This window comes from Coturnix japonica, chromosome 5 (assembly GCF_054131305.1).
Source record: "Coturnix japonica strain WE chromosome 5, WE-NBRP24, whole genome shotgun sequence".
NCBI lineage: Eukaryota > Metazoa > Chordata > Aves > Galliformes > Phasianidae > Coturnix > Coturnix japonica.
In genome coordinates, this window is record NC_140667.1 from 37,391,757 (window position 1) to 37,403,831 (window position 12,075).

Below are 12,075 nucleotides of genomic sequence, written 5' to 3' on the forward strand. Positions count from 1 at the left end.
AGCAGCAAGAGGCTGAGCAACCAAATGTCTGCAGCTGAAACCGGGGCTCAACACGCGCCTTCCTCAAGCAGCTGTTTCCAGAGGGCTCTGGGTAAATCTGCTCAAAGAAAAGAGTGTGAGAGCTGTTTGTGGCGGGCATGGCACCTCTGTACCCAGAAGGGGCCTGTCCTCAGGCTGCTGGGGCTCTGTTGTCTGTAGAGCTGGCTGCTGTGGGATGGAGGTGGGGTGGAAGATTGGTGCTAACAGGCCAGGAGTGGAGGGGGCAGACGCTGGGTGCTCCCACCACAGCCTCAGACGTGGGGTTGCTGTCTGCTTCACGTAGGCTGTTGGTATGGAAACTTGGGTTTTTGGTCTTTCTGAGGCTAGCAGGGCATTAGCTGGCAGCACTTGGCTGGCTGAAAAGGGGCAGTTGGTGTGCTTGCTTGAGCAGCTGCCAAGTTATCCTGGCACTGCTGCCTCTCCACTGGGACCAAGTGTGTTGCTTCTGTCACATTCTCTTGGTGTAAAGCATCACCAGACCAAATCCTTGGTGACTGAAGTGAGCAGTAAAGCTTGGCAGTGGCAGACGGTAACAGTAGCTTGTCACCTCTCTGTGCATACTGTAGCCTTTGTTCTTCATCTGGGAATCAGCTCTGTTCTGGGGAGCCATTTTGGTATGTGTGGGAAGAAGGAGGACTCTTCTACATCTTCTGATGCTCTCAGTGGCTCAAAAGTTTTTTCCTCGCTCCCAGGTCAGTGTTTCCTGCCTTTTCTTAACACAGGTGCACTGTGAGGTGCTGCCATTTTGTCTGGGGGAGGTCTGCACCCAGCCTCTTCTCACAGATGTTCTGTGGGTGCCTGCAGCCAGCACCTGGACATGGACACCCAGCACAGGTGTGCTGAGTGACTCTTGTTTGATGGTATTTTGAGGTGGGTGAGAGCTGTGCCTTCTCTTTCAGACCAGCTCTGGGCAGGGGCTTTTCAGACATGATCCAACTCAGAAATCAGGGAGGTTGGTGGTGTTGCTTCAGAGAGGGCTCGTGAGGGATCCACTTCAGAATTTCCTTTTATTTCCTTGCTTTAGAAACTAACAAGCTTGCATTGAGTTTACTTGACAGTCTTGCTTGTGTTATGGCCACCATCTGGTGTGTCCTCTGTGTGGATAGAGGTTGGTGAGCAGCCTTGAAGGACTTCTCCTAGAAAGAAAGACCTTTTCTTCATTTGAATATCTACAGCCAAGGAACATCGTCTTTCTTTTAAGGACTTAATTAGTTGTTTCTTTATTTTATTTTAAATAACTATCTTTTTATTGAGCAAAGCATACAGTCAAAGAGTACCTGGCTTTTCCTTGGGGAGGGAAAGAGGGAGCCCCCCATCCTCACCTGCACCTTTGGAGAATGGTAGTTATTTTTCTGGGGGGGGGGGGGGGCTGGTGGGGGAGCTGAGCTACCAGTCTGGCTGTAAGGAGTTTAGATCTGGAGCCAGACATTATAGTTAGGCCTGTCTGTGGTTGTAATGTAGCTGTTTTGGTTTTGTAGAAGTTCTCTGAAGAAATCCAAATTAAAAACAAAGCAAGAAGAAAACAAAAACCCAAGGGGAACCTGTTTCTGGCAGTCCTGGTCCCTCCTATTAGGCTGGCCCCCTTACTGGTTTAAATCTCACCTTGTTCTCCAGGTGTATAAGAATTGCTATTTGCTTTACTCTGGTACTTGCTATACTGCGATTCCTCTGCCTCTCCTCTGTGGTCAAGGTCACTGAGAACATGAAACAGTATCTCTTGCCCGAAGTCGACCTTACTACGCTGCAGGCTGCCTTGAGATTGAGTGCACAGCTAATGCCCTGCCAGCACAGGTGTGGGCTTGCTGCTGCTAAACAAGGTCCTAAACGAGTGGTACAACAACAGCAATGAGTTTCTGCAGAGCATCTGCAGCAAGTCAAAAGCGTGAAAGGCACCTGCCCCAAGTGATGGAATTGACGACCCAACGTTAGTGAAACGTGTTACAGCGTGCAATTGGAAGAAGTTGGTGGTGGTTTCCAGAGAGAGTGTATCATGGTTGCACCAATTTAGGCAGAGTACCTCAGTTAGAAGTGTCTTTTTACAGTGTATTTTGCAGAGTGTAAACACAGAAGCCCTTTTAGGAGGAAGTTTAGGAGGGATCTAATTGAGGTAAGTGTAGAAGGGAGAATCATATTGTGTGCAATAGTTTGGCAGAGGCTGTATGTTTAAATGTAATCTGGTATACAGTTATTGTAGTGCTGGCAGGATTTAGTTAAATCCAGACAGGTTTTATTTCTGTGTGTGTGTAGAACTGAATGCTTGCTCTGGATATTCTCCGAACGTACTCTGATATGTGTTATGTCTCATTGTTCAGGCCAAGCCATTTTTTATTAGTTTGTTGTTATTACTGGTGGACTCAGGAAAAACAAGGCAAAGCAGCATTTTTCTGGACTTGTTCTTTTAAAAGTCAATGGTTATAACTATTTCTGAGCAGCCACAAACGGTGCCTCTCAGCAGCCTCACTCTGCAAGTAGCTATTCCAGGTGAATAAATTTCTCTGCTCACAGCTCTGGAGATGGAAGAATAGATCTGTGCTTCTCAATGCAGAAAAGTTGTGGAGCCCTAAGGTGCTTGCTTGAAGCAATGTAATAAGTTGTGATGAGTTCCCTTCTGCCACAGAGCTTTATGGAGTCCTAATTTCTTACTGGCAGGAACCTGTAAGGTGATAATGTCTTCAGAAGGAATGACTAAATCTGGTAGGGAACTTCCATGAAAATCTTAGTCATTTTCTCCTTCCTACAAATTAATAACATGTATAAGAGTTAAAAAAAAAAACAAAAAACCAAACAGTGTTTGTAGGTATATTAACAAATTGGTGTGACCTATCCAGGTGGTAACAGAGACTTGACAAAGCATTGAAAGCCCCATCCTGGTGCATACTTGACACGTCTGGACATAAAGTCTGGACCTTGTGTTCAGCATGTGCCAAAAAATATCCTGCTGAGGATACTGGTTGCACAAAGTGTGCTGATGTATATGAAGTTTGCAGTATTAGAATCAAATAAGGAAATAAAATTCTTAGTGATAATATCAGCTGTTTTCTCTTAATCATCTGCTGTTTTTCAAAGTACTTGTTTTGTATCAAAATGTGTAGTTATCTGTTAAGAGTAATACTATATGCCAAGCATTTGGAGAATATTGCTACTCTCACTTTTCCTTTTATATGCAATTTATGCCTGATTTATTCCTTGTTTCTATATCCACAGTCTTGAAATAAGTTTTTTTTTACTTTTTTTGACTGAGTACTGAAATTTTACTTCTGCTAGTCACATGCCTTGGAACCTGGGGCTGAAATACAAGTTTATGAGGAAAGTAGCCCTGGCAAGAAGCATTTTAAAAACCTCCCAAAAAACAATAGAAGAGACTGTAAAGTTGTGTTTGCATTTTACGATATCTTCTACTTGGATGCCTCAAGGAAAGAGTTGATCCTTTAATACAGTCTACAAGTCCCTGATGTTAATCTTCTTTTATTGTTGGTGGGTTTTTGGTGTTTGTTTGTTTGTTTTTTAATGTATCTGATGGTGCTCTTGAAATCTTCTGGCTTCCTTTTTGCTGTGTTTTGAAGTGGGCATTCTGTTTCGCAGTCTCTACCGTTGGTTTCTTTCCATGTTTCATCCTGTCGCTGTATTGGCTGGACCGAGGAGAAGTTTGCACTCATGAGGTGATGGCAGTGGGGACAGAAAGACTGGTACCCCATTAAGGTCATGTATCCTGGTGCCTGAAGGCAGGGAGGACAGAGGAATGCTGCCTCCATTCAAGGTTCATCCACATTAGATATTAGTTGCACACTGGCAAATTCAAATCCCTTCATCCTCCACATGGAATGCAGAAGGATGGGGAAGTCATACGTGTCCACTTTTGCTCTGCTGTGGATATGGGGTGCCAATGATAAGCGCTAACCTGGGCCTGAGAATTGAACCTTCCTGGTAACCTGCGTGAGATATGCTCAGCACTTAGACACAGGGCTTCCTTGGGATTCATTTTGGCCCATGGCAGGGTAATGGGGTGGAGATGAAACTGTTACACATAAAATAGGGCTTGGCAGAGTCATATGTGGGGATCTTTAGATGCCAGCATTATAGAATGCCAAAGAACAGTCTGGCAGGTAACATATTCCTGTATGACTGATGTTATAAAGACTGAATTATTCAAAAACAACTGCTGGATTTAAGTGCCCTGTTTTGGGACCTTTTGCTATTGTTTCTCAGTCTGATTATCCTAAAATTCCTTCTGATGGCAGTGAGAAGTGTAGCGTACTGTACAGCTCTGAATATTAAAGCTCAAAACAGCATCTACTATACAGATTAAATGAGAGGGCTGAAATGAAAAATCTGTGATCACACTAATTTTTATCTGAGATGGATTGTTTTGGTGGTAAAGGACCACAGTCTGGCAGAAAGGGGGGGAGGGGGTGTTTCCACACTAGTGCTCAGCCTATTGGATGCTTCTTTTCTCCCACGTTCATTTATACATCTTCTTCTATAGGTACGTGCCCTACAGAGCACTGCTAATTATTGTTATGTAGCTTTTTTTTAAAGCTGGAGGATCTGAAGCAGTGGTAAAGTGAGAAGTGAAACTTAGCATAGTGCAGAAACTCAGCTGAGGAAAATGTCTTTCCATTGCTTCACAAGATCCCTGTCTTGTCACAAGAGTGGTTTGTTTCTTTGGAAAAGCACGTTGGCTAAACTGACCGGCTCAAACACATCACATACTGACAAGTGGTGAATTACGTGTCCAGCAGGATTTGTCCCAAAGTGAAAAGATTACTCTTATATTCTCAAATAATCAATAGCTGCATTGATTTGAGACCTTGGCTATGATGTGGTGAGTCCTTGCCTGACTTTGGGATAGTTGCCCCAGTTGACTAGTTTGCTGTACTCCAAGGAGAGCAGCAGCAGCACAATGTAGACATGCCTAAACTAGCTTGAACTGTGCATGTACTGTTAGCCACTGAGCCAGGGAACCATAGAGTTCAGTGTAGGCTTAATGCCTGGGGATTTTATCCTGCTTTTTACAAGCTCAGCATAGCTTTACTATCTCAGCACTAACAATGTGTTGAAAGTAAGGGTTTGTGGATCTGGTACTCTGCTCTATTGCTTTTCCCTGCAGAGCTGAGCATGGTGCTAGGGGTGTTAGTAGGATATACTGCCAAAGGTAGCAGTGTGGAGTCAAAACAGTTTTTGTTCTCTGCCTGCTGTTCTCCTCTCCTTTCCCACACTTCTGCTGGTGTTTGACTGGAGCTGCCTGGCCTTTCAGCCTGTTTACTGTGAAACAGCTTAGCTGGTAAGGTCCTGCTGGGTCTGTGAGTACCAGGGAGCTTGGAGGACCAGCTGCCTCTTGGATCAGCTTTTGGCCTATCTGATGGTGGACCAGAAAAATCAAAATAATCTGTACAACTTAGATATGGAAAAATCCAGGACCGTTAATGCTACCCATTGATGGTACCAAGGCAGAAGCTTCTTAGTGCTTTATGTCAAGTTACTGCCCAGACTGTGTGTTCCCAGCTTAGCCTCTGCAAAAGAGCTGTGCTGATACCTATAACTTGTTAAGAGTTTTCTCCTGTCAGTCAAGGATGTGATTGCAAGCAATGATTTGGTCCCTGAGAGTTCAGTAGCTTCTGCTGAGCCACCAGGCAATGCATCATCAATGCCCTCTGTTCTGTCTTCAGGAACAGCCTCGTGAACCAGATTCTGTGGGCTGAGACCTTAAATGGACAGTCAAACTGTTAGACTGCCAATCTGCTCGCTACTCCATTTATTCTGCAGCAGAAACACAAACATGCCTGGACCAAACCCCAGAGCTCAACTCTGATCTTCTCTTTCATTTTGTCAGAATCCCCAACGTGTTTTTAAACGGATCTTTATTTCTGTTAAATTGTGGAAGAGTTGGATGCAGTGTGTGGATGCCGTCTGCCAGTTGTGCTTTCCCTCTTCTTCTTTGTGCACTGAATTTTGTTCACTCGCTTTACATGCCTCAAGTTGCTGTAATGCTGCTGGGAAAGTAATTGCCTTGCACTTTCTCTTTCTGATGCCCACGGGTGACTGTGGGGGACTCCTCCCTGGGCACAGCGCAGAGTTAAAAGCCCAGCTTCTGCTTTGCTTAAGACCTGCTTATTTCTTTCCTTTCCCTTTTTTTTTTTTTTTTTTTTTTTTTTTGTCAGCTGCCTGTTATATCAATCACAGAGCTGGGATCTATTTATAGGTTGGGACTCGGAGTACTGTGTCCTAGTCACAAAGAGAGGCAGAGACGCAGAGGGGACTGTCGGCTGGTGCAGGCGGAACCAAAAGATATTTAATCAGCAATTAGAAACACCTGAGGGCAAGGGAAATTCTACTCCAGCCTCGAGCTTCATCTCTCAGCCTGCAGCATGTAAGTACCGAACTTCCACCTTTTATAGCATTTATGGAGCTGTTTGTTGCTTTTAGGTTGTTATTGTTTTGGTTTGTTTTTGTTGTTTTATTTTTATTTTTTTTAAATTTATCCAAATGTTGCTGTGCACCAATATTTTATCTGGGCTAAAAATGACGGCAGCATCCCGGTTTAGTTAAAGGTTATATATATCTATATATCTATATATCTACTTTCACACTGTCAAAGGAAGGTCAGCGTGACCCACAAGGATAGGAGTTGGTTTCAGAACTTCACAGTAATCAGGTGGTCTCACCATTCAGGACTTGCTTTTTCCTCTGGAAATAAGCAAGTGAAAGTTTGAGAGGAACAGTTTTGGGAATAGAAATGGTCAGGTTTGCTGGCATTCCAAAAAGGTCAATGTATAATGTAGCTCTGCTTAAGGGCTTACCAAGGACAGGTGCTATTTATCCCGTGCTGGTAAAGGCAAACCTGGAAACTTCAACAGTCTTGTCTTAAAAGAACCAAGTGACACCCTTTCCTCAACTGTACAAAAAAAGAAAAGAAAAATCAGTTTCATATCAGACCTTCTCTTAAGAGGAAAGTAAAATTTGCCTTTACCGAATGACATTGAGCAGTTGATGTTTCTCTAATTTTCAGTGTCCTAAAGAAACAGGAGCCTCTTCAATGACAAAAGGGGGCTGCCGGGCTTTGTAAACTCGGCACAGTGGCGGTCAGGGAAAGAACTTTGCCTGCCTCTGATTGCCGGTTACTTGTTTGCTTTAAAGCAGCCCAAATGCAAACTGGTTTTAACAATGATAGATTTATTTTAGAACTTTTGTTAACAAGAGAATAGAAAGTGGGAAATAATTACTCAGAAACTGTTTGGTTTTTTTTTTTTCTTTACTAGCTTATAGCATAAATTTTAGTCCAAGCGCTGGAAGTCAAAGAGGTTTTTCTTACTTTGTATTTTGATCTCAGCGATTTGGGGTTGCATCTTTTATAGGATTTAGTTTTTATATTTATTTTTAAGCATAGAAAAAAAGATGGCTCAGTGTCTCGTATTTATAATGTCTGACCCCCAAGATGCAAATATTGCTGTTTTTAATTTTGGTATGTTAAGTTTTACAGCTTAAATTACATTTGAGATATACACTATGAAAACTTATTTTGCCCCCAGCCCAATTTATCATTTTTGAAAGCAATAAGAAGAATGAAGCTGTACTTAATTCACATGGAACAAGTGTCTAATAAGCGCAGAATAACTAATCTAGAGCTGTCTCGCAGTCCGAGGGAGTAGGTGATAGCTGAATTGCTTGGACTAGCCATAGAAATGTGGCTAATAGGCTGTTGGTTTACTCTTTATTTTGTGTTTCTTAGATGGATGTTTCATAATTCTGTAAGCTTCTGACTTCAGTGCAAGGAACAAAGAGAACCTCATAATTCTTACTAAGTTTTCGGTCATGGATATAAATATTTCCTCTTTCGGTTAGAATTCTAGATATAAGGAAGGCTTTTAAGACGGTATTGATATGAATTTTAATACCCAGGTAATGCTCCAAGTAACTGTTCCAATACACTGCTTGCTCTGAAGCTCCCCTCCCCCAAAATAAAACAGAATTGTCAGCCTGACTGTTCTCATCACAGAAAGCTTCCTTTTGATTATTAAGGCTTTTTGCTTTACTTGAAAATGAATATATTTAAATAAAGTCCCCATTCTGTTTGTTTTGGCACAAGATTACGTTTATTCTCAGTCTGTGACAATGCAACATCGCTGTTTTATAGAGGGAGAGCAGATTTTCCTGAAAGGCGTTAAAGAAATTAAATTGCTGAGTCTGTAAGTAATAAAGAATCTGTGGTACAACTGGTCTGAGGTCCTCCTAAAAACTGAAAATCAAGCAACGTCACTTGAAAGATAAAAATTGAATCTGTTTCCTTCTTATACATACAGAAATATCAGCGTGACTTTGCTCAGGAATTACTGCAGTTATTATCTCCTAATACACAGGTTTGTGGAAATGCGAGCATTCCTAAAGAAATCCTCTGAGCATAAACTTAGAAAATGTTTAGTCTTAAGAATGTTTGGAACTGTCCTATAGTTGTGTCCACTTAACTGCTGGACTTCATCCTTTGCTTTTAATCACGTGTGTCTCTTCCTCTGTTCAACCTGCTGCATTTTGTTATTGCAATTAGGATAAAATCACCAAGCATCTCCTGCCTTATGGTGCACCACTCAATAGCTTATGGGCTTGCTATTATTCGGGGGTGGGGAGAGAGTTAGAGGGACTTTGATGTGTGTGGGGAAGTCTTTGTTACCTGGTTTCTGTCTCACTAGCGATTCATTTTGTGTGGACTGAGTACCTATGGACCTCCTAAGTGACCGACTTTGAGTAGGTTGTCACAGAGCTGTTGCTTGATTTATTTATTTTTTTGAGGAATGAAAAATCATCATTTTTAGTTCATCCTAGTTTATTTGTTTCCTTGACAGCGATGTAATGATTGACATGCAGATTCCCTTCTTTTGCGCCCCTCCTTCCATTGCTGAGTCTGACACCTCCTGAGAATTATAAATATAACCTGTGCCAAATCTTCTGCTCAGGTGTCTGGAGTGCAGCGTGCTGCAGTGTCTCGCTGTACAGCCCTGAGAATATGGAGTAAATACCAACAGGAAAAAATACTCTTCTTGAAACAATTCAGTGGGTTTTTCTGGAGGGGCCTTTTGAATAAACCCCCCAAAGCCTGCAGCTGGTTATTAAAGATTGTGTAGCTATCTCTTGCTCGTGCTATCTCTTACCTCTTTTATCATTTCACCTGTACATCCGTCCATCTATTTCTCATCTCTCTATTTTTACATTTCATTATGCTATGCTTGCTCGCTGGCTCTCTTCCTTTCCTGAAGACACATTTCTATCTGGCACAGAAAATAAACTCAGATTGCGGGTAGTTATGTTAATCTAATTCAATCCTCTGTGGGTTAGGAGTGAAATTCTAATAGTGGAGCTGTTGAGGGCTTTTTTGTTAATGGCTTGGGGATTACATTGAGTTAAAGGCTCATTTCCTAATCAAACAGAGAGGGAGAGAGTGACTCCGAATATTTATGAGTCTCCCAGCGCGAGTTAAACATTGAACTCCAAAAGCAGGATTTCAGTGCTACAGAAAGAGTTAAAACCCCTCAGGGCTGCTGGGGGGGGGGGGGGGGGGCGAGGGGGAGAAACCAGTTAAGCCATCAGCATTTTCAACTGCTGTATAACTTTAGTTTGGTTAGAAAAAATAATCATCTCTCAGAGCTAAAATGGAAACTGTAGTGAGATATTTAAAACAAAGTCAAGTGATGCTTCAGAAAGGCTCTCCTTTAGCAAAGCAGGATACATGCAGTGCATGCTGTAGCCAAGAAGGAACTCCAAATAAATACTCTTCTAAATGGGAAGAACTGGAGGGTGGCCTTAGTTTTTATTATTACTGCCTCGAAGACCTGATTTAAAATTGTAACGAGTTACATTTTTGGTTCTGTTTAACCCTTGGGTAACTTTCGCTTGAAGAAAAAAAAAAAAAAAAAGAAAAAAAAAAGAGATGTGTGTGGGTCAGTACCTAATTGTTCTGCTTCTGTTCAGTAAGCTGACACCTATTGAGGCTTTTATTCCCCGCTCTTCAGATTAGCTGGAGTCTTGGGTCAAGCAGTGTAGCGGGAGAGCTGGGTTCTCTGTCACAGGAAAGGTTAACCAAATTAATGTCTGATTACTTCTGTGATGGGTATATCGTGAACGCTTGAGTAGACCCTGCTGTTGCTAAAAAAGTGTGGACCTGCCTGCAGTGAGTAGAGGTACAGTGTTGCTAAGTGGTGTGTTGAGAACTAGCCAGCAGTGCTTTTTTGCTCTGTCTTGGGATACCTTTTTGCAGTGCGTGAACTGCTCAGAATCAAGGTTGTGCTGTGATCTTGCTCTTCTTCTGTAGAGATGGTCCTAAAAGGAAGTAGAGATAGAGACCAACAATCTTCTGACTTGTGTGGTCGTGTCATGCCTCCATGTGCCTCAGTTTTCCTGCCTGTAAAATGATATATGGCTGACATCAAAAGTACTCTAAGATCTACAGAGAACAACCTTGTATAAATCCCCAGTGGCTGGTTTGCTCCTGGCAGACTGACTGCAAATCACTGTCACAGTTGTGTAGATTTCTCAAACAAGGGGTTACTGTGCTGGTAACAGGGAGTTACCCCACTTTGCTGGGTTTGTTATTTTTGTTGCTATTGTTTTGTTTTTAAAAGCATTTGGTACAAGTCGTCAATAATGTCGTCCAGTTTGGGTAAGGCAAGCAGATAGAAGGCTAACTTTCTCCTAGTCATACGAAAATTCAGTGGAGTTGTCCTTCACGTTGATCTTAATTTGGTCCTGGTGACTCTTGCTGAGGTGAAGCTCCAGGTTTATTTTTTAGAGGTGATAAACACTGGCTAAAAAATGTAAGTTACTCTAGTTCTGGAGCCACTTGTATTGATGGCTATTCTCAATAGACTGAACTTACTGTTTTTGCTGACATGTCTATCTGGGTGCAGCACCTTGAGGTAAGAATTGGCACCTTGCCCTAGTTTAAATATTATTTAAAACTGTGACCTGATGTAAATGCCTGAGGGCCGCTTCTCTTTGTGTTCTGTGCCTGGACCTGCTGAGGAGAGCACCATCAGCTGGAGTCTACTTTATTAAATGCATTTGAAATACATAATAATTGTGTTCTTTCCATCTAATAACGGCACCCGCAGCAGATAGTTTTGTGATGTGAGCTTTCTGTGGCTGAGCAGAACACTGTATAATATTTTTTCCTACCTTCTTCTTTTCTGCTCTACTGAGCTTTTGCCTTCTCTGCTCTGCTGTGGCCATATGGCTGGTAGTGTATACTTAGATTTCCCCTGCTGAACTCTTAGGCAAAATAATCTTCCTTCTCTTCTTGTTCTTTCCAGTGTTATGCTGAATCCTATGAATGATCTGCTGCTGCTTACCCTGAAGGTAGATACATTTCAGTGCAACTTTGCCTGGCATATGTACAGTTTATGAAGAGCTGGGATGCTGAAGTCTGATTTTCTGCTCTTCCACAAGCTACACAGAACTGTGTTCTTGTCGTTATTTACGTGTGCCACCATTACTTAAAAAAATGATTTTATAGTAAAGTAGGAATTTCAGGGAAGGAAATGCAACTCTAACTCTTAGAATACAGTTTAGTTGCTGCAATTACTTGATAGTGGTGGCATTTTAAAAGCCTCAGGATGCTTGAAATACTCTGAGGGGGAAAAAAGGGTTACTTCTTTAGGAGGAATTACCCTTTTTAATGGGATATAACTAACTCTTATTTGAATACTGGAAAGCATATGCCCAGCTACAAAGCCTGAATCTCACATGTATGAGAGGGAAGCATCAGTGGCTATTTTTATTCATTAAGGAGTTGCCCTTTCCTTTCCCTCTACCATGTGAGATGTGAATGATCCTGCTCACAAGAGTTTCATGCTTCTCCTAGAATGGATTCTCTATCTCTTTTTATAATTGTATTTGCTGGATCAGCAGGAAATGCACTCCAGAAATTCTTGTTTCTCCAAGCTCCCATGATCACCTCTTTGTAGTAGGTCTCAGCAAATGGCCAGTAGCCATGTACAAAAGTGCAGGAATTTCAGTAATGTCCTCCTAAAGTTCACAAAGCCTGGAATGTGA

The 12,075-nt window shown here is 42.1% G+C and overlaps 1 protein-coding gene across 1 annotated transcript in view; it reads left to right on the forward strand.

The window, feature by feature from the left end:
* Positions 1–1,459: 1,459 nt before the first annotated feature.
* The window catches only part of ESRRB (estrogen related receptor beta), a 120,028-nt gene continuing 109,412 nt past the window's right edge, over positions 1,460–12,075 (forward strand). The window contains exons 1-2 of the mRNA XM_085549237.1: positions 1,460–3,513; positions 6,239–6,406. Of these exons, the coding sequence (XP_085405363.1) occupies positions 6,405–6,406 (2 nt within the window). The 5' untranslated portion in view covers positions 1,460–3,513; positions 6,239–6,404. The remainder of the gene's footprint in view (positions 3,514–6,238; positions 6,407–12,075) is intronic.